Below are 21,398 nucleotides of genomic sequence, written 5' to 3' on the forward strand. Positions count from 1 at the left end.
GGTTGGACACTAAAGTGTTGACGTTGATTTACGTTGACACTCGGGTGCCGGTTTACCCGCTGACGGTGCACGTTTTGTTTTCCTTAGCTAGTCAGCAGACTTTTGGGTTCGTTTGGTTTAACTTGTACTCCTGTTATCTTGGAGGCTTTGCCCTGCGAAGTAATGCAACACGAATAAAAGTGGCTGCCTTTTCAACCGCGGCACTTTACGTCATCATGTCCGACATGTGTGTGTGTATTGAACGTAGCTTTTGTTGTTAAGCTTCTTTATTACAGTTTATCTCTCCCTCTCTCTGTCATTCAGACGAGGGAGGCTTGGGGGGTGCTCGTAGCGACCCGGGGGTCTTTCCACAGTGAACGGTGCCTGGTGGTCTCGCCGTGATGTACCCGTTCGGCTGCGACGCACAGACCTCCCTCCTGGACCTGTTCGCCTTCTTCAAGCAGAGTTTGCAGCAGGCAGAGTGGGAACTGGCCAGCGCCTGCGTGCCCCAGCTGGTCACCCCTCCCGGAGGACACGCAGAAGATGTGAAGAGCATCATCAAAGCCATCATCTCGCGCCCTTACAAGTTGAAGTACGTACAAAGTAACCCCGTCGTTCAGTGTCAATTTGTGTCTTAAGCTGAAGGCGTTTCCTTTGCTCCACTGTTAAACTGTTTGAATGTGCTCTCTGTTGGGCTCAGGGGAATATGTTAAAGTGAGCGCATGATTTGTCGGTTTCTCTGCAGCCTAGAGTTGCTGTAATCCCCAGAGTAATAAATACTCTACTACTCTATTCTGTGCTACAGTCCAGTGACCAGACATTGTATTGTTTTGTAATTAAAGGGGTTGAGGCCAGATAGTCTGGTGGATAAGGATGTCTAGCTCCTAGCCGAAAGGTTCGGGGATCCAACCCAAATGTCTACTGCACAGTTACTACAGTTAGTACTGTACAGTATAGTACATTTAATTCCTATTGCACACCTTATATGGCTATCTTGATACCCTGGCCTGAAGCTCAGCAGCCCAAGGCCTAAAAAAAAAAAAAGTTTGGTTCCTGTTGTTGTCAGTTGAGGTCATGGGTAGGTAGGGAATTTATTTTATTTTTTTATTTTATTTTTTCCAGCGGCAGCGAATGATAGGTAGGTTGTTTTCATTTAAAAACGAGAAAATTCGCTCATCCTTGTACAGAATGAAGAGGTGCTGTACCAAAACGTGATTATAGTTTGCATAAAAAAAAACATTTTTTAGGCCCAAGCTAGTTTAGCTCTGGGCTACAATGGGGCTAGCGCAGTCGGGGTTTAATCCAATGAAAAAGGCAGCGACTGTTATTGAATGACGCGACTGTGCACTGGTTGTTGGTCGTCCTCTGCAGATGGCGCTCTGTGGGCACGCCACACAAGCTGGCCTGGTTCTGGCTTCAGGTGCTGGAGAACTGCACCGAGGAGCGGGTAAATACTGATGGAGCTCCGTGTTGTATACAAAGTCATACATGTCTAACAAGCAGGGAAATGCTTACTTTGCCTGCCGCTCCGTCTGGGCTTGGATAATAAATTATGTATAAGCAATAATTAACTATAAGAGTGAACAGGTGAAATAAAAGTAGTAGTGTCTATGCATAATATAATAAGGGTGAAATATAATTATATCAAGGACTTTACGTTTAGCCTGGCATCCCCGCTTAGCCTAGCAGTCACGCTTAGCCTAGCAGCTATGCCAACCCTAGCTCTGTCGGCCCCCTCCAGGTTTCCACCGTGACCAGGATGGAGCTGGAGTTCCTGCTGCTCCTGGAGGAGCTTGGGGAGGAGGGCATTCAGGAGACGGCGCTCAAGGTGGGGTTTTTGATACATAGATGCATACCGCTGTATGGGACACCGTAAAAGGGATGCGAAGAATCATTTGAACAAAGATTGCTAAGCAAACGCTTCCTGTTTGCTTTATCGTGGCTCCGGTCTGATGCGATATGCTTTTTGATTGCTCAACACAGATTATGCACAACGTCTCCTCGATAACACGGCAGTAATATGTAATACGTAATGTGTAGTAGTACTAGGAAATGCATGAATCTGGAACGTAACGTGACACTTTGACGACTGGCGTGACGCCTTTACCACTGTGATAATCCTAGTGGGACTTGGGTGGGTGCACGTGAGCAAGTGGGTGCACTTGCTCTTTAGGACGCATATTATTAGACCGCAGACTCCGGGGATCAAACTAAGTACCTTTGGGATGGGAGTCAAACCCCTTTAACACTAGAGTACGGCGTCATGGTGATAAGGGGACACACACACACACACGATGCTGTGGTAACCGGTGATCGTGCCTCGGAGCAGGAGCTGCACGGGGTCTTTCTGGAGGGCCAGTCCCGGCCGGAGGGGACGGGCGTTTCCACGGCGACCGCCGCCTGCGTGGAGTCGACCCTGCGGACCCTGCTGGAGCGCAGGAAGCCCACCCTGGCCCAGGCCCTGGCCCGCTTCCTCCAGGTAACGCTAGGACCTGCCGAGACGCTCCCTGTGGAGCGAGGAGGCGACCTCATCTGAATCACCTCGTTAATTAATTAATCCTGAGGGGGACCTATACACGCAGCAGTCGGTGAGAAGGCCCTGGTTATAGTCGAGCGGAGAGCACACACTCGCAGTGTTTTCATCAAAACAAGTGACCACATTCAGTACGGCAACTGGTATAAATAACCAAACTGTGTCACTATGATCGGTCACAGTATCGGTCCTCCACCCGTCACCAATCAGATGTTTTATTCGGGTCCCTGTTGGGAATGAGGGAAATAAGAACTTTATTCATGAGATGATGGATGCTCACTTTAACCTCCCCCTCCCCACCCTGCCGGTTCCAGGCCTCTTCTCCTGGGGGCCTCAGTGTCTCCGCCCTCCAGGGCCCCTTCATCCACCACCTGCTGGAGCGCCTGAGGGGCCCCGACCGGAGCCCCGCGTGGGCGGAGGAGGTCTGCAGCGTGCTGGGCGCCCTGCCCTGGGGCTCGGAGCGTACCGGGGCCGCTCCCCCGGTCCCGGCCCCGGTCCTGGCCCTGTGCGAGGAGCTGTGGGGGGTCCGGGGGGGCCCCCTGACGGAGGAGCGCGTGCTGAGCGCTCTGCTGCGGCCCCGCTCCGACGCCCTGGTGGGGGCGTACAGCGCCACCGCCCTGCGGCTCCAGAGGGACCACCTGCTGAGGGCCACGCCCGGGCTGCCAGGTAGGGCCGGCCGTGAATAAACAAGACGTCTGACGTCCTGATCCTCCTTCGTCCTCTGCTGGGTTCTTGGACACAGTCAGGTCTTGTGTGTCAAATATCTATTTGAACTGAAGCTGACTTTCGAGTGGGCGACTTGCGTGAAGTCGATACGGTGAAGCGAAGGTCAACGAGTTGATTTTAGATGCTGAGTGAAGGAGAGCAGAGCAGTGAAGAACTGGAGGGGAGGACTCAGTTTTAAGCACAGCAATGTAGTTCTAGAACAGGGAACAGGTTCTAGAACATTGAGGAGAATCTAGAACAGGGACCAGGTGTTACAACAGTGATAAGGTTCTCGAACATGGGCCAGGTTCTAGAACAGTGATAAGCTTCTAGAACAGGGACCAGGTGTTACAACAGTGATAAGGTTCTCGAACAGGGGCCAGGTTCTAGAACACTGATAAGGTTCTAGAACAGGGACCAGGTGTTACAACAGTGATAAGGTTCTCGAACATGGGCCAGGTTCTAGAACAGTGATAAGCTTCTAGAACAGGGACCAGGTGTTGGAACAGGGATGAGGTTCTAGAACAGGGACCAGGTGTTACAACAGTAATAAGGTTCTCGATCAGGGGCCAGGTTCTAGAACAGTGATAAGGTTCTACAACAGTGATGAGGTTCTGGAAAGGGGGCCAGGTGTTGGAACAGTGACGAGGTCCTATAACGGCTACCAGTCATGTGTTTTGTCATGTGAACATGGTAATATGAAAGGCTGCAGACCAATGTAGCCGCTCAGCGTATTTAGTGTAGGAATATCTGCTGACTTTTCAGTGTGTTTTTTCTTCTTGGTTATGTATGTTACAAGGTCTGGGAATTAGGCTCCCATGTCTGTGTGTGGATGTTATAATAGTAATCTGTGTAACAGATTGTTGGAGGCCAGGTGGAAATGAAAATGAGGATAAGAGCTTTAAACCCCAGACAGCAGTAAACTATATGTGCTTTAACAGCAGTTTCTATGAAGACCAGTTTCTCTGCTAAGAATCACTTCTCTTTGCTGATTTACAGATGGTTTATGTTCCAATTCATAAAACCATTTCCAACAGTATAATGTGTGTATTTCTGTCGTGCACCTGAGGTTAAAACTGGACTTCCCCTCACTATCAATGGTTCTCTCTTCTTCTTTGACTTCTGTTGACAGTCGATCTCCCCGAGGCAGAGAGGCTGGTCCTAAGCTTGTGTTGCCATGAAGACCGCCAGTTAGCGTGGAAGACCATTTACTTTGAGTGCCTCAGCAGTGGGAAGCACTTCCTGGAGCAGGTTCTGGTGGGTCTGCCTGCACTGAACTAAACCTAACATGAAGGACGGAGAGGACTCGTGTTCATGTGTTGTACCAAAAGAAGAGTTCAAATACAATAAGGGCAGTGGGATTAATTGAAAATTTATCATGATTAAAAATGTTGCGTCCAAAGAGATAAATAAATAAAGATAAATATATTTTCTTTTCATTTAATGTTTTATAGAAATTGCAGAACAGCTGGATACATATTTGTACATTATTTTCGATTTGAACATTTCCTATTTGAACATTTTATACAGTTCTGCTTTTAGAAGCACACAATAAATGCTTTGATAAGCATTGTCATGGTGGGTGTGTTTTGAATCTGCTCCCGAAGGTACTGGATTTGATTCCTAATGTACCCATGAACTAGGTGGCCCCTCTTCTGGTACCTTACTCCTTAATGACTAGTTTCTCTGGGTAAAAGTGTCTGCTAAGTAGTAATAAAACAGTTGAACGGCATAGAACACCTCCCTTTGTGTGTGAATGAGGTCTAATCTCACTGAATGGAGTCTGGTCTTGTGTGCTAGGTGACGGGTCTGGACCTCATCAAGCGGGAGGAGTTCTCCTGGCTGGAGGTGCTGCTGAAGCAGGAGTTCCAGCCGCTGTCCCGCCTGCTGCTCCTGCTGGGATGGACCCACTGCCACAGCCTCCGCTCCGCCCGGAGCCTGCTCCACACCCTCCACCTTCAGCAGGTCAGAGTCCGAGGCGCCACAGCACGCCGCACCACCGTGACTCAGAAACTCTCAGACTCGCGGCCCCATCGCTGCTGACGGGACAGTCTGGTGCGGTGGAGCGTGACAAGGCCGCGATGGGGAAGGCTTCCCTTAATTCTGGGTCTCGTCGTCTTCCCTTCTCTGCTTTGCGTTTGTCCTGTCTTCTAGTTTTGTTTCCTTCCCTTGTTTTCTTCCCTTCTCCCCTCCCCTCTCCTTCTCCTCTCTTCTCCTCCCCCCTTTATTCTTGTTTTGTCTTCTGTTCTTTGCTCCTTCTCTCCTTTCTTCTCTTCTTCTCTTCTTCTCTTCATGTCTTGTCATCCATTTACTTCACTGTCCCTTTTCCTCAGTACTCCTCTCCCTTCCTTTCCACTCCTTTCTCTTCTCCCCCATACAGTCCCAGTGGGACGTTGGTTGCAGGTGAACCTTCACGTTGTCATGTTTAATAACATTGCTATCCATCACGGTGTCATCATGATGATATGGATTATTTCCTCATCCTTGATTTTGTGTCCGGGTCACTTCCTTCCTGTACAGCCTCCTGCCAACGACTCTGTTCTGCAAGAATTTGCCAACTTCCTGTCTTCTCAGCTGACCGTGCTGGAGTGGTGCAAACTCAACCACCCGTAAGCTTTCAACTCACAACTTTATTCACACAACCCCGTCAGCACAGTCACAAAACGCACCCCTTTGGGTTAACTGAATGGGTTAACTGAACAATTGTCAGTGCTTCGAACCTGGTTCTATGAACATCCTTACTGTACCGCCAGCGATATATTGTTTTTCCTCTGACAAATGTAATTATTGTAGGTCAATTCTTCAAATTACTCGACTGGAGAAAAGCCCATTTTAACATAAGTCTTGTGGGAAAAAAGCTAAGAGAAGCTAACTAACTAAGTCGCCACGGATAACGGCGTCTGCTAAATGTAAATGTTATGGGTGGTCTCCCGGGCCAGGGCGGTGTCCATGGAGTCCCTGGTGGGCCAGCTCCACACGCTGGACCACCACTCTGCCCTGTACCTGCTGCACACTCTGACCCCGCTGGCACGCCTCCCGGAGACCCGGGTGCTGGCGCTGCTGCAGCAGCTGCTGCCACGGCAACCGGGGAGAGGTCAGCCCGCCCGCTCACGCAGTCGCCCCGTTTTTTTTTGTTGCTGTCTCACCCTCTCGCTCACTCGCTCACCTACTGCCCCATTCAGAATCACAGAATCACTGACCTACTCCGATTCATTCTCTCACTCACCCACCTACTCCCCCATTGGCTATCTCTCTCTCTCGCAATCACTCACTCACCTGCTGCCCCATTCACTCGATCACTAACCTACTCCCCCATCCGCTCGATCACTCACTCACTTACCTACACCCCCATTCCCTCTCACAATCGCTCGCTCAACCTACTCCCCCATTCACTCTCTCACTCACGTACTCACCCATTCACAATCACTCACCTACTCATCCATTCACTCTCTCCCTCACCAATTCCTCCATTCCCTCACTCACTCTCTCACACCCTCACTCTCTCACTCACTCTTCTTTTGCTGATCTGTCTCCAAGGTCCTTCAATACATCAAATGAACCCTGTGTTCTTAAAGTAGTCTTAACGAGAACTGCTCTGTGATTGGCCGCTAGAAAAACTCAATCAGTTAACTCTCCCCACTCCTTCCTTCCGGTACCAGACGACGTGGAGGGGATCAGAACGGCCGACGCGGCGGTCCACAGGAACGTGGTTCTGTTCCAGGGCTTCTGTGCCATGAAGTACGCGGTGTACGCCCTCTGCCTGAGCACCCACAAGTACTCCGGCTGCACCCAATGCACGGGCGCTGAGCTGCAGGACGCGGACCACGGACGGACACCTGCAGAACGTACGCATGCATCACTTTAAAGGGCTGATTATGGTCCCACGTTCACGCAACGCATGGGGGTTGCTGACCCGTTGCGTCCTTGCGGACCCTCCTTGCGTCCACCGCAAGGGCCTGACGGACGCCTCCCAATTTTTTTGGACTTTTCGTCGAGGCGACACGGCAGCGAGGGCTGTGATGGTCCGCTGACTAAAATCCGATGCAGAACGAAAACAGGTTCACGACTGTGTCGAAGCGTCTGCCTGGTTCTTGCGTTGCGTTGACGTGGGTCCATAATCAGAGCTTAAGACCTCACGCTTTTAAGTGGTTTCATTTAAAGGTGACATATTAAACCACCAGGTGTGAGTGTGATGAGCCGTTACAAGCCGTTCTACAAAATCTGCAGTTTTCTGACATCACAAGTGGGCGTGTCCACCTAGATGCATGACGGATAGATGAGCAACGTTTGCTGCAGTCCAGTGGGTAGGCTGGTGGACTGATCCACCCAACACACATCTAGGTGGACACGCCCACTTGTGATGTCAGAAGAGGCCAATTTTTGTAACGGCTAACCACACTCACACCTGGTTGCATAATAAGGGACCTTGAAATACCTTTCCAAATGCTAGTCGTTCCCTCCGCCTTATTCGATTGAATCAAACATGTGACCTTTCGGTTGTGAGCTGAAGTAACTAGCGAAGCTGGATCTAAATAAGACGAGATGTTCTCAGTTCATCCCAGAACACTGAGAGCCCCTAACCTACGGTGTCCCAGCCCTGCTCCAGCGACTCATATCTCCACGTGTCTGCCCAGGGTACGAGCAGGTGTTCCAGCACTACCTGTCGGAGGTGCAGCTCTACCTGGAGGTGGTGCCCGCCCTGTTCCGCCTGGAGCTGCTGGAGAACATCTTCTCCCTCCTCTTCCTCTCCAGCGCCGACTTCCTCCAGCCCGACCAGAGAGACCCGGCCTCCGCCTCCACCTCCACCTCCACCTCCACCAGCCCCGGAGCCCCGACAACACCCAAATCAGAGAACAAGACCTCCGACTCTGGAGCCCCCCGAGAGGAGGAGGAGGAGGAAGAGGAGGAGGAGGAGGAAGAAGAGGAGGAGGAGGAGGAGACGGCGGCGGGTAAACCGGTCGGCGGGGCACCGGCGCCCCCAGCTGGCCTGGCAGCAGCGGCCCACAGCCGCTACCTGGACCTGGGCCACCTGACGCGGGGCTGCAGGGGGTTCCTGGTGGACGCCGGGGCCATGGAGGGCCTCCTGCGGCTGCTGAAGGAGGGCCTGGAGGGGCTGTGCGTGGTGGGCCAGGAGGAGGGCCGCGCCCCCCCCGGGGAGGCGGAGGCGGCGGAGAGCCTGGGCTGCTCGGTGACGCCGCAGACGTTCGGGGCGCGCCTGCAGCGGCTGACGAAGCGCACGGCCGAGGCCCGGTGGAGGCTGCAGATCGTCACCAGCAACCAGGCGGCCGGTGAGCGCCGCCATTTTGGATCTTCTTTAAAGACACGCTGGCTGGTCACATGACCCTGGTTTAGCTGATATGAGCTTTTATCGCCGGAAGCCATTTGTTTTTGAGATCCACCTTCTTTAAGCTAGGTCATTATTAATTTGATTTAGATGCCTTTATATGTAAAAATTGTGGGTTAGGGCTCCCAAAAGGCGCAAAGTGTAACTTTTGATACCAATATTCTGATATGTCAGAATAACGTTGTATCCTGCTCTAGGCTGACCTCGTCGATAGCCTCCTGTGTAGTCACCCACCCATCCACTCAATCCGTTCACTCACTGACTTACTAACCCTCTCACTCACCCCCTCACTCATTCACTCACCTACTCCCCAATTGATTCTATCACTCTCTCCCTCACTCACTGACCGACTCCCCCAATCAATTTCACAATCACTCACTCACCTACTCCAATTCATTCACTCACTCACCTACTCCTCTCTCACTCACTCACCTCCTCCCCCATTGTCTATCTCTCTCACTCCATCACTCACTCACACACCTACTCCTTCATTCACTCTCACCGTCACTCACTCACCTATAGCCAGCCGCGTAGCAGCATGGGCGTATCAGAAAGAGTGACCGTCTTCCTCTGGGTCCAGGTTCAGAGAAGGCCTTCCAGAGCGCGGGGCCGGCCTGTCCCACGACCCCGACCCCGACCCTGAGCCGGGGCTCTGGCTCCAGCCTTAGGAGGAGGAGGAGGAGGCGCGTGGGGCGACGGACCTCCACGGAGAGAACCAACGGAGAGGCTAACGCTAGCAGTAGCCCCCCAGGTGCTGCTTTGTCATTCAGTTAGCATTAGCACAGTGGATACAATGTGTTCACGTGTAGAGCTCAATGAAGTTCATGCTATGATACAAATGAACTATGGTCTCGGCGTGTCCCTTACATGTGGACCAGGGATGCTGACACTAGCATGTAGCATTCTGTCCTGCCTGTTGTCGTATGTCTTGCTTTCTGTGTTTTCTCTCTATCTCACACTCCCAAGATCATTTAAATGTTATCGGACGGCAGAGTAGTGGCCTTGCTGAAAGGTTCTGTGTTCGATTCCCAATGTACACTACGCCATAGTGCTAGCCTAGTACTAACCCAGACTCTCACGGTTCCTGGTTTCATGTGTTCATGGTTCTGGCGGGCTTTGTCCTGGTCCAGGTGGTGGAGGTGGTCGAGGAGGTGGAGGAGGAGGAGGAGGTGGAGGCGGGGGCTCCGAGGGGGATGAGTGCCCGTGCGGAGGTCCCCACAGCTGGCTGGTGCCGGCCATGCTGGCGCCCCCGGACTCTCTGCTCATATCCTGCGTCCAGAGGGGGAACTTCATGGAGGCGCAGCAGGTCAGACTCTGTCTCTCTCTGTCTCTGTCTGTCTCTCTGTCTGTCTGTCTGTCTGTCTGTGTGTCACTCGAGGGGAACGTTCCAATGGTCGTCGGGAGGCACCTGTCCTGGTTCCACCCCCCTTTCTTCCTATATCTTGTATTTATTCCCCATTGTGCCAAATGACCCAATAAAAGGCCTAGAGTCGCTGCGGAAGCATCATGGGACCGAAGATGTCAGTGCTTTTATAGTGCCATATAAGGCAAGTCTGAATGTTGACACATGCCCATGTAAGGAGAGTCTGAAGGTTGACACATGCCCATGTAAAGTCAGTCTGATGGTTGACACAAGCCCATATAATGCGATTCTGAAGGGTGTGATCAGCCCAGATCATAAACAGTCCACCTTGCCTTTGATGAAGCTCAGCTGAATCATTACCGCTACGCATAAATGTACTTCCTGGTTTAACCCCGCCCCTTCCTGTGTCCAGGTGTCTCAGGTGTTCGGTCTGGAAGGCTCCGAGTGCTACGGCGAGCTGGGCTTCATGGAGCGCTACCAGGAGGTGCTGCAGGAGCTGGCTCGTGTGGAGCAGAAGATGGAGACCCAGTCCCTGTCTCCCTCCTCCTCCTCGTCTGAGGGGGGCGTGGCCTCTGTGGGCGTGGCCTCCGGTGGGCGGAGCCGGCTGGGGAGCAGCGGGAGGTCGACCCTGCAGGCCATCGGCAGCGCGGCGGCCGCCGGTACGACAGCGGACTCTGTGTAGCTTCAATTAGCCGCGGTGTTAGCATGTAGTATTAGCCTTGCATTAGCATATGGAAAAAGTATTGTAGTACAGTAGCAAGTGCAGCAGTGGCGGCTGGTGGCTTTTAGAGTGAGGGAGGAAGGACTGCGCGCCTGCTTGTAATGTTAGTGTCGTATGGTGGCATAAGTATGTGAGACTCAAGTTGTTTCAGGGTGTTTTGGTGAACTACAAAATAGCAGGGTGGGATAATTATGTGAATTAATACAAATCCACCAGTGGCAGCATTTTTGCTTGAAAGCTGGAGGGCAGCATGTCTTGGACTACAAGGGCCGAAGGAAAGGATGCAAAGCCAATTAGTCAAATCAGGCCTACTCTTAATTTGTAAAACTAAATATAAAAGTCTAGGCCTACCATTGGGCCTATTTTTGCCCTCAATGACCAGCTATTTGTTGTAATCTGGCTATATTTATTTTCAGCTACAATTGTTTAAAGAAAAATGAAGACACAAGACCAAAAGTGATGCCATTTAAAATGCATCATGCTCTGAATCATTCACTAACATCCTTTTCACAATGTCAAAGAGAACGGTCAGACTAACAGAGTAAAGAACAACAAGAACATTATTCCACAGCTATTTACATGGGCTGTAAGCCATTAACATTGTTTGAGGCAAATGTGGATTGAAACGGATGTCGCAGAATGTTGGTCATGGTGTTAAGCCAATTAAGATTGAGGGACTTCATTTATAGATCAAGTCAATCCTCCTCGCGGGCTCCACAGCCCGGCCGCGGGTTAGAGAAACGTCAATGTAAAGCGAACAGAGCCACAACGAAGGCATACGACTGAGCTGGTTCGTTGGTTCCCGTCAACGGGTCCATGGTTCTCGTAGGATAGACTTGAGGGGATAACCCCTCCCTCCGGGCTGCTCCACACCCAGGACTCCTGCTTATTGGTTCATAGCGCAGCCAGGGCTTCAGCCTATTCGTGAATAGACGTAGGCGGGATCCAGGTCCCTTAGCTAGTCACACCCACTCGGAGGAGGACTTGGGGTTCAACTCTCCCATTGAACCCCATGTTATTCACCGGCCGCCAACACTTTCGGAGAAGCGAATGGGAGTCAATGGAGGCTGAGGGAGGAACGTCCTCCCTGTAATAATTGTCAATAGGCGATAGGGGGCGCTAATGTCCCTTTACCCAGGGAAGCGAACATTACATATACAAAGGCATTTAAGTAGTCATATTTAAGGGCATTAATTCATTATAGTAGTCTCGACAATCTTTTTTTTTTTATTCTCAACAATGTTAAGGAGGATCTTCCTCCCTCTCCTCACTGGAGAAGCCTCCACTGAAGTGCAATATGTATTAGCATGTAACATACCCCAGTATTAGCATGTTACATACCCCAGTATTAGCATGTAACATACCCCAGTATTAGCATGTTACATACCCCAGTATTAGCATGTAACATACCCCAGTATTAGCATGTTACATACCCCAGTATTAGCCTGTAACATGCGCTGGTATTAGCATTTAACATGCGTCGGTATTAGCCTGTAACATGCGCTGGCATTAGCATTTAACATGCGTCAGTATTAGCATTTAACATGCGTCTGTATTAGCACGTAACATGCGCCTGTATCAACATGTTTATTAGCCATTAGTAAGCAGTAAGGGAGGTATAATCTATGACCTCCTTCAAAGCGGTAAAGCGTCGTCTGCGTGCCCCCCCGTGCAGGCATGGCCTTCTACTCCATCTCAGACATCGCTGACCGGCTCCTCAGCACCCCGACCCAGCCCATCCCGTCCCTGGAAGAGGGCTACTGGCTGGGCCGCTGCCCCCCGGACCACCCCCACCAGCCGGCGGTGCAGGCCCTGCTGGAGGAGCTCAGCCCCCCGGCCATGGCGGCCTTCGACCTGGCCTGCTGCCACTGCACGCTGTGGAAGACCTCCAGGCAGCTGCTGGACACCGCCGAGAGGAGGCTGAACGCCAGCCTGGAGGCCCGCGGTGAGCTCGGGGGAAACGACCATTAACCATGAACCATTGTAATCAGTAACCAAAGCAACGGTCAACGGATTAATACGTAACCGTAGCAAAAGGCCAACGGAACAGTCAGTAACCATAGCAAAAGGGCAACGGAACAGTCAGTAACCGTAGCAAAAGGTCAACGGAACTGTCAGTAACCATAGCAAAAGGCCAACGGAACAGTCAGTAACCATAGCAATAGGCCAACGGAACAGTCAGTAACCATAGCAATGGGCCAACGGAACAGTCAGTAACCATAGCAATAGGTCAAATGAATAGTCAGTAACCATAGCAATAGGCTAATGGAACAGTCAGTAACCATAGCCATAGGTCAAATGAACAGTCAGTAACAATAGCAATAGGCCAACGGAACAGTCAGTAACCATAGCAATGGGCCAACGGAACAGTCAGTAACCATAGCAATAGGTCAAATGAATAGTCAGTAACCATAGCAATAGGCCAATGGAACAGTCAGTAACCATAGCAATAGGTCAAATGAATAGTCAGTAACCATAGCAATAGGCCAATGGAACAGTCAGTAACCATAGCAATAGGCCAATGGAACAGTCAGTAACAATAGCAATAGGCCAACGAAACACTCGAAAACCATAGCAATCTGTAACCATGGCAGTCAACCAGTGGACCAGTCAGTAAACACGGCGATCAGTCAAATTACCTTGCAGTAACCATAGCGATCAGCCAGCCCGTGGTTCCTCGCTGTCTAACCCGGCTCCCTGTCTGCTCCGGTCCAGGGGTCCGGTCGGACCCTCAGCTGCCCCGCCCGGGGGGCATCGTCGGGTTCCCCACGGTGCTGCAGCAGGTCAGCAAGATCCTCAACCACACCGCCAGCAACAAGGGCTCCCCCAAGACCGGTGAGACCCCCGCACCTCAACCAGGGTCACACACACAAAGACATGCCCGGGAATCGGGCATGAAAACATGGTTTTATCTGCCGGCAGTCAATTCAATATTTTTTCATTGGTCAAAATCTATCATCTGTTCCCTTGACCCCCCCCTTTGATAAACCATACTCCTGTCTTTCAATCCAACCTCCCATTGGTCAGATATGATATCCCCGTCTCTCTCTCGGAGCTCATTGGTCTGATGCAGCATTCGTCTCCTTCTATCTGACCCCTCATTGGTCAAATGTGACGTGTGTGACGTGTGACCCATGTGATTGGTGGTGCAGAGTCCTCGGGGGAGGAGCCGGTGGGCTCCAGCCCGTTCGGCTGCTGTATCCAGGAGGTGCTGCTGTCCTGCCAGCCCGCCCTGACCCAGGAGGGGCTGGTGTCCCGGCTGGGCCTCGCCCAGCGCCTGGAGCAGACGGTGCTGACCCTGACCGCAGCCACGCACAACCCCGGTACGTCCTGCCCGGGGCGGGCACAGGGGGTCCACGGGCTATTGGCTGAGTCAGGAGGGGACCCGGGTCACATGGGGTACCCCCCACCCCCTCACACCCCTCCTACACACTTATTGTATGTTGTACGTCCTGGCACTTAATGTAAGCACTTATTGTATGTTGTACGTCCTGGCACTTAATGTAAGCACTTATTGTATGTTGTACGTCCTGGCACTTAATGTAAGCACTTATTGTATGTTGTACGTCCTGGCACTTAAAAATGTTACCAAGTATTGTGTAGAGACTTATCCAGGCTATCTTTGTTGTGAGTGGGGAATGGGTTAACCTAGTGATTGTTAGTGCTCGGCCCTTGTCGGGGTCGTTTGAATCTCGTCAAACCAATGTGACGGCCGTGCGCCGCGGTACCAGCGATGCGTTTCCTGTCCCCCAGACGGTCTGACAGGAAGTGCCCTGCTGGCGGCGCTGATGGAGCAGGCGGGGCTGAAGCAAGCGGAGCTGGACGCCCACCCGGTGCGGTCGGGCATGAAGCACATTCTCCGGGCGCTGGACCAGCTCTGCCCCTCGGACCCAGACGGGACCGGGGCCACGCCCGACGGGACCGGGGCCTCGCCGCCCGACTACATGCGCACCTTCCTGGACTACGTCAACACCATGGCCGCCGTGCTGGTGCGCAGCCTGAGCCCCGAGGGTGAGGCTCTCCTCCACCTGCTCCTGTAGTGACACGTGTTCGCCTATAGGGGGCACCGTTTCCCTGGTTTAAATTGTACTTTCCTGTCACTCTTTGTTAGAAATCGTTACTATTTAGGCTCCTGGTGAAGTCCATATTTTATACCTGAGATAAATACTATTATCCCTGCTATCACTAGTAATACTACCTCTACTAATAGGACTATTTGAAGTACTACATATTGCTCCTCTAGTACTATATTTGAAATTATTGGTGATATTCTCTACAGGTAGAGAAAGGAATTGCCATTTCCTGTCATACTGATATTTCAAGAAAACCGTTTCGGATTGGTTTAATGTTTTCCCAGGCCACCAATGGCTTGAAACACTAACATGCTATACCCTGAGTTTCCCCACAGATGGCGCTGTTGTCCCTGTGGGATCAGAAGCTGTAGTTCCCCTTTAAAGGTGACATATTGTACCACCAGGTGTGAGTGATTAACCGTTATCAGCCTCTTCTGACATCATAAGTGGGTGTGTCCACCTAGATGTGTGCTGGATAGATCAGACTAGCCTACCCAGTGGACTGCAGCAAACCTGGCTCATCTATCCATCATACATCTAGAAGGCCACGCCCAAGTGTGATGTCAGAAGAGGCAGATTATCAAAACGGCTTGTAACGGCTCATCACACTCACACCTGGTGGTATAATATAGTCCCTTTTTAATAGGGAGCCTGCCTGTCCAGGGCTCCTCACTAGGACAGGGGTCAGCTATGCTCTCTACCCCCTGGGGTGACGCTCTTCCTTCTGTGTGCAGACCAGGCTGAGGTGAAGCTGGGGAACCCTCTGCTGGTGCTCCTGCAGAACCCGTCCCAGCTGCTGTCCCACCTGCTGTTCGACAGACAGGTGTCCCCTGAGAGGTGAGCCACTGCAGTACACCGCATAGACCACTAGGGGGGAGCGTGTGACTAAAGACTGCCGAGCGAGGCTGAACACAAGCTCATTTCGAGGCGCTACAGATAAAGAAGTGCTGAGGAACATAACAAGGTTATTAAAAACGTTTTTTTAAAAACCTAGTTTTTAAAAGATGTTTAACAACCTAGCTAAAATAATAACAAGTCAGTGGTCGGGAGGGTTGAAGAAGAGTTGGGTCCTCGGATGTTTCTTAAAGGGAAATTATTCTGCAGACAACAATGACTTAGGTGGCTTGGTTGTTAGGTGGCTAGCAGGAAGACTACTGCGGAGATTGTCGGTCGAGGTCAGGTGAGGTGACCACATTGAAATCTCCCGGACACCCAAAAGACGTCCTCTTAACAACACTTTGCTGGTAGAAGTTGTTGATGGTTAAACAGGATTTGCAGCGCAGAATTCCCGACCACAACAACATTATCTGAAGGTCGGAATAACAGGATGGTTGTGATGTCATGCTCAGGGTCTTGTTGAGGGGGATAGGCACCTGTATTTATCTAGCAGGCTTTACAACACAAATGGAGTGCCTTTCGTAGAATCACCTTGAGACGACGATTTATAGATAGAAAGCCATGATCATTCAGTACCAGGCTTTAATCCCCTGAAGGCACTGAAGGTATTTCTGAGTACTTGAAGACCCACTTGTTCAGAGTTCACCTAGACTCTGCAGAGCCTACCCCCGTACCCCCCCCCCACACCCTCTTACGCACTTATTGTGTGCACATCCTTGTACTTTAAAACAGTACTCAGCATTGTGTAGCCTCTTATCCTAACTATCTTTGTTGGATACGGCGAATGGGTTAACCTAGCGATCGTTGGTGCTTGGCACGTGATTCTATGAACATACTGAACATACCGTGACGCATTGTTGTTTCTCAACGGACAAATGTACTGTTACAAATGTGCCCTAAATGTTCTTGGATAAACGCACACAGCATGTCTGTTGAACTGGAACAGGACAGGCAATGGTCCCAGACGAGATACATTAGGTACATTAAGTCGGGAAAATCAAATGTGCAAAACAAGGGATTTCTGCCTAAAAACAAACTATAGTATACCCTAATAACCTTATTTAATTAAGCAGGTCTTTTTCCAAAGCCCTTTACAGTGAATTTAAGAAACGCATAATTGAATAGCAGGTAGGGGTGAGGAAATCTTGCTGAAGGAGGTCTACAGGTAGACTCTGGGCTTTGGGGATCAAACCCTGTATCTTTTAAACTTGGAGCCACAACAACTTTATATTTAACTTATTTCGGAATTCCGAAACCAAATGCAAGAGATTTGATGATCTCTTGTAAATAGTTCCTTCTCCTCCTCCTCTTCCTCTTCCTCTTCCTGCTCCTGCTCCTGCTCCTTCTGCTCCTCCTGCTCCTGCTCCTGCTCCTCCCTCTCCACCTCCTCCACCTCCACCTCCTCCTCCCTCTCCACCTCCTCCACCTCCACCTCCTGCTTCTCCTCCCTCTCCTCCACCTCCACCTCCTTCTCCTCCTCCTCCTCCTCCTCCTCCTCCTCCTCCTCTGCAGGGTGCGGTCTCTCCTGCAGCAGGCCAGCCTCCATCTCAGCGTGGAGGAGGTGATCCTCCAGCGGTGCTGTGAGCCCATGCCCATCTGGTCCACGCACCACTCCTCCGGTCCCCAGCCCCCGGCCCCGGACCCCCACCCCGACCCGGAGCGGCTCAAGCCAGGGGAGGACACCGGGGGGCTCTTCAACGTAGCCAGCATGACCTCCTTGCTCCACCAGCTCCTCCCCGATCACATGACCACCCTGGGGGACCCCCCGCCCAAACCCGGCTCCGTCGACTGCTCCGAGGCCTCCCTGGACACCAGCACCTCCAGCTCCCCCCTCAGCCCCTCCAGCTCCCCGCCCTCCTTCTCCTCCTCCTTCTCCGTGTCACTCTCCTCCTCCGCCAACGTCTCCTCCTCCTCCTCCTCCGCCAACAACCCCACCTCCTCCCCCGGCGCCTTCCTCCTCACCTCCTCCACCCTGGCCTTCCTGAAGAGCCGCTGCCCCCTGCTGGCGGCGTTGGCCTGCCTGAGCGCGGCCCCCCGCGTTGGGGAGGCCTCGCGGGCCCCGCCCTCCGGCTGGTCCGGCATCTTCCGCACGGGCCGCAAGGACCAGGCGCTGGACCCGGAGCAGGTGGCCCGCGAGGCGGACGCCCTGCTCCGCGAGTTCCCCGTCCTGCAGGCCTACCTCCGCGCCGCGGCCGGGCCCGTCCTGGGGCCGGACGCCGCCGCCGCCGCCGCCGAGGAGGGGGGTGGGGGGCTCGGCGCCGCTCTGTGCGGGAAGCCCCTGGTCGGCCTGCTGCTGGGCGGGCCCCAGGGGGCCGGCGCCCAGGCGGTGGCCCTGGACGCCTTCCGGCAGGCCCTGGTGACGCGGGACCTGGGCCGGGCCCTGAGCCTGCTGGGGCTGTACGGGAGAGGGGGGCGCCAGGAGGGGGCGCTCAGGGACCGCCTGCTGGCCTGCGCCGCCCTGGAAGGTGAGCGGGGTAAACACGTCGGCACGCTGCCTCACACACCCCAGGATTACAGGGCCGTCACCAACCGGGAGGCACTTGAAGATATATATATGTATATATATATATATATACTTTTTTTAAATTAACATAAGCTTAATAATTACATAATGTGCAAAAGATACATATACCATGAGCCTATAACTATAACGAGTGTATAATGAGAAAAGAGTGTGAGTCATTTCGTGATGACCTGTATTCCATCAGCCATTTCGACATATGTTTATTTAGGGCTCTGGACCACAACAAATGCCTGCGTGTTGATTGCGTTTGACCATCGAATGTCTGTGTGTGCGTGCCTGCGTGCGTCTGTGCATGTGCGTGTGTGTGTCTGCGTGTGCATGATTCTGTGAGTGTCAATGTGTGTGTGTCTGTGTGTGCGTGTGTGTGTCTGTCACTGTGTGTGTGTGTGTGTGTGTGTCTGTGGGTGCGCGTGTGTCTCCATGTGCCTGTGCGTCTGTGTCTGTATGTGTGTGTGTGCGTGTGCTCGGTCACGTATTCAGATGGAGAGGAAGACGGCATCAGACATCTGTTCAGGGTGAAGGACCCCGGGCTGAGGGCTCGGGTTGCCCTGCAGGCCCTGGAGAGGTGGCCGCTGGGTGCCTGTCTGGAGCTGCTGGAGTTCTGCCTCAACGACCCCGACACGGGGCCCCCCCTGAGGGCCGACCTGGAGGGCCGGAGGACGGAGCTGGACATCTACCGATGGGTAGGTTTGGGTTTCAATCAATAATTCTCTTTGCAATCTCAAGAAGGATTCTTTTGAAACCAGTTGGCATGAAACAGGAGATCCCTTGTTAATCTAGGGGTTAGTGTCTTAGACCGCTGCCAAAAAGAATCCTCCCATCAGCCTCACAATATTCAGCTCCCGGTTATTAATAAATCATATCTGACACAACATGCTCCTATTGGCAGATGTTGGACCTGAAGCCAGCGCTGCCATGGGCCAACTGGCAGGACCTCAGGAACCAGTCGAGGAAAGATTCTGAGAAACTGTTCACCATCATGCTGCAGCACAAGGTAGGAGTGCTACCACACGATGTCACCTTCAGTTCACCTGTAGGTTGACGATGTCACCTTCAGTTCACCTGTAGGGTCAGCTCTACCACACGATCTCACCTTCAGTTCACCTGTAGAGTCATGCCGCCTTCAAAACGCTCAGTTTCCGTGAGTTTCGGAGGTTCGGACCTTGAAACGGTGGAAAGTGATTTGAACACTCTGTTGGGTCAGAGTTTTCGCTCTCTTCGTGTGGAAGTAAGCAACTCGAGTCCTCTGAGATCACATCACAGCAATGGTTGCCCATTTCATCTATAGGCTAAAGTGAACTTGCAGCAAGCTCTAAGAGGCAAACTTAACTACTGTTCTAACATTTGTGTTAAGATACATTATAGCTTACAATTATAAACATCACCTGATAAATTCATGCTAATGGTCAACCATCGCAAGCAGTTCTACTAACTGATTCATCAGATTCAGCAAAGAAGCGCAAAGAGGTCCCTGCACCCATCCATACTTGTTGTTGTTATGAAGTATAGTCTCACCAACGATCTGTTTTTCCGGTTTTATGTCGTAGCCTACAAACTATTGAGGGGCGTTTCCTGAACACTCTGACTTCGTGAGAAGGGAAGGTTTACTTAAGGACACGCAAGAGCTTCCGAACCTCCGAGCTGTTTTGACGGCGGCATCACCTCTACCAGACGACATGATAAGGAGGCCTTCAGGCCCTAACCTGTCGTTACCCGGTGGAGTCAACGCGTGTGTGTGGGTGTGATGGGGTTGCAGGAGTTCGAGCTTTGCGGGGCGTGGCTCCAGCTGTTCCCCGTGTCGGACCCCCTGCGGCTCCAGCTGCAGACGGAACACCTGCTGCACCTGCTGGACAGCGGGCTGACGGAGGAGGCCCACCTGGTGGGGAGACGCTCACACACACACACACATGCACGCACGCACGCACGCACGCACACAGATACACGCACGCTCACACACACACGCACGCACACAGATACACGCACGCACGCACGCTCACACAGACACACGCATGCATGCACTCAAACGTACACACGCATGTACTCAAACACACAGATGCACTCACACACACAAGCACACACCCACGCATGCACGCACGCACGCTTTTGTCTGGTACAGGCTTGTTGCCCAATAACGGACACATTTGTTTGTGTGTGTGTTAGCACGTGTCCCTTTCCCCCCTCCCTTCCATTCTGTCCAATAAACGCAGAGAATGGCAACGACTTCCAAATAAGGAGTGTTTGGACTGGTGAGGCCAGGCTCTGGGATACGGCCCGGTGGGGCTGTCCCAGCCTGGCTTCCTGTTGATGCCCACACAGTGATTGGTCTTGGGGTGATGGCCTGGTGGATAACAGCTCACATGCCTCGCTCCAGTGGGGCTGGAGGAGTGGTCTGTCTGTGGGTCTGTGGAGTTGGGCCCTCAGGCACTGGGACAAGCTTTGAATTGTTGTCACCGAATGGCGCTGTGTTATTAAGTAGTTTAGTCTATAACCACATTCATTGTGTGTGTTTGTGTGTCTCTATCTGTGTGTGTCTTTCTGTGTGTGTGTGTGTGTGTGTGTGTGTGTGTGTGTGTGTGTGTCTCTCTGTCTCTGTGTGTGTGTGTGTGTGCAGCTGCTGGAGGGCGTGCAGGACGTGGGCCTGGAGGTGTGTGAGCGCGCCCTGGACCGCCGGCCGGGGTTCGCAGCGTGTCACTTCCTGGCCGACCACCTGACCCTCCACTTCCAGAGTCAGGTGACCCCCTCCAGGCGGCGGCACATCCAGGCCCTGCACCTGGGCTCCAAGGTGAACCTCTCTCTCTCTCTCTCTCTCTCTCTCTCTCTCTCTCTCTCTCTCTCTCTCTCTCTCTCTCTCTCTCTCTCTCTCTCTCTCTCTCTCTCTCTCTCTCTCTCTCTCTCTCTCTCTCTCTCTCGTATTGTAGTTTTCTTACCATATCTCCTTCTTGATCTCTCTTGCTCTGTTTATTTCGCTTCCTCTCTCAGATATTGTCTGTTTGGCTTTTTCGATTTATCTTTCGTTGTCATTTCTCTCTCTCTCTCCTGTTTATTCTCTCTCTCTCTTCCCCCCCCCCCTAGTGTCATTTGTCTTGTGGCCTATTTAATCATCGCAGTGAAACATGGCATGACAGGAGCGTCATCACCCTGTGTTGTCACAGCAACGTCCCATAATAAATAAACCACGCAGACACTCGTACAGGCGCACAAAGTGAGACGCATTCACAGAAAGAGCTAAACGCACACAAAGAGGCACACGCTTACAAAG

The 21,398-nt window shown here is 52.2% G+C and overlaps 1 protein-coding gene across 1 annotated transcript in view; it reads left to right on the top strand.

Annotated features, from left to right (window-relative positions):
• The window catches only part of zfyve26 (zinc finger, FYVE domain containing 26), a 35,612-nt gene that overhangs the window by 332 nt on the left and 13,882 nt on the right, over positions 1 to 21,398 (top strand). Inside the window, exons 2-25 of the mRNA XM_060052709.1 lie at positions 304 to 571; positions 1,351 to 1,426; positions 1,721 to 1,807; positions 2,309 to 2,458; positions 2,827 to 3,178; positions 4,350 to 4,474; positions 5,018 to 5,182; positions 5,738 to 5,826; positions 6,157 to 6,311; positions 6,877 to 7,062; positions 7,852 to 8,505; positions 9,142 to 9,312; positions 9,692 to 9,867; positions 10,337 to 10,583; positions 12,321 to 12,590; positions 13,361 to 13,480; positions 13,798 to 13,968; positions 14,399 to 14,656; positions 15,453 to 15,555; positions 17,128 to 18,080; positions 18,620 to 18,822; positions 19,029 to 19,133; positions 19,896 to 20,018; positions 20,751 to 21,152. Of these exons, the coding sequence (XP_059908692.1) occupies positions 381 to 571; positions 1,351 to 1,426; positions 1,721 to 1,807; positions 2,309 to 2,458; positions 2,827 to 3,178; positions 4,350 to 4,474; positions 5,018 to 5,182; positions 5,738 to 5,826; positions 6,157 to 6,311; positions 6,877 to 7,062; positions 7,852 to 8,505; positions 9,142 to 9,312; positions 9,692 to 9,867; positions 10,337 to 10,583; positions 12,321 to 12,590; positions 13,361 to 13,480; positions 13,798 to 13,968; positions 14,399 to 14,656; positions 15,453 to 15,555; positions 17,128 to 18,080; positions 18,620 to 18,822; positions 19,029 to 19,133; positions 19,896 to 20,018; positions 20,751 to 21,152 (5,532 nt within the window). The 5' untranslated portion in view covers positions 304 to 380. The remainder of the gene's footprint in view (positions 1 to 303; positions 572 to 1,350; positions 1,427 to 1,720; positions 1,808 to 2,308; positions 2,459 to 2,826; positions 3,179 to 4,349; positions 4,475 to 5,017; positions 5,183 to 5,737; positions 5,827 to 6,156; positions 6,312 to 6,876; positions 7,063 to 7,851; positions 8,506 to 9,141; positions 9,313 to 9,691; positions 9,868 to 10,336; positions 10,584 to 12,320; positions 12,591 to 13,360; positions 13,481 to 13,797; positions 13,969 to 14,398; positions 14,657 to 15,452; positions 15,556 to 17,127; positions 18,081 to 18,619; positions 18,823 to 19,028; positions 19,134 to 19,895; positions 20,019 to 20,750; positions 21,153 to 21,398) is intronic.

The sequence above is a fragment of the Gadus macrocephalus genome, chromosome 5 (assembly GCF_031168955.1).
Source record: "Gadus macrocephalus chromosome 5, ASM3116895v1".
NCBI classification, from domain to species: Eukaryota; Metazoa; Chordata; class Actinopteri; order Gadiformes; family Gadidae; genus Gadus; species Gadus macrocephalus.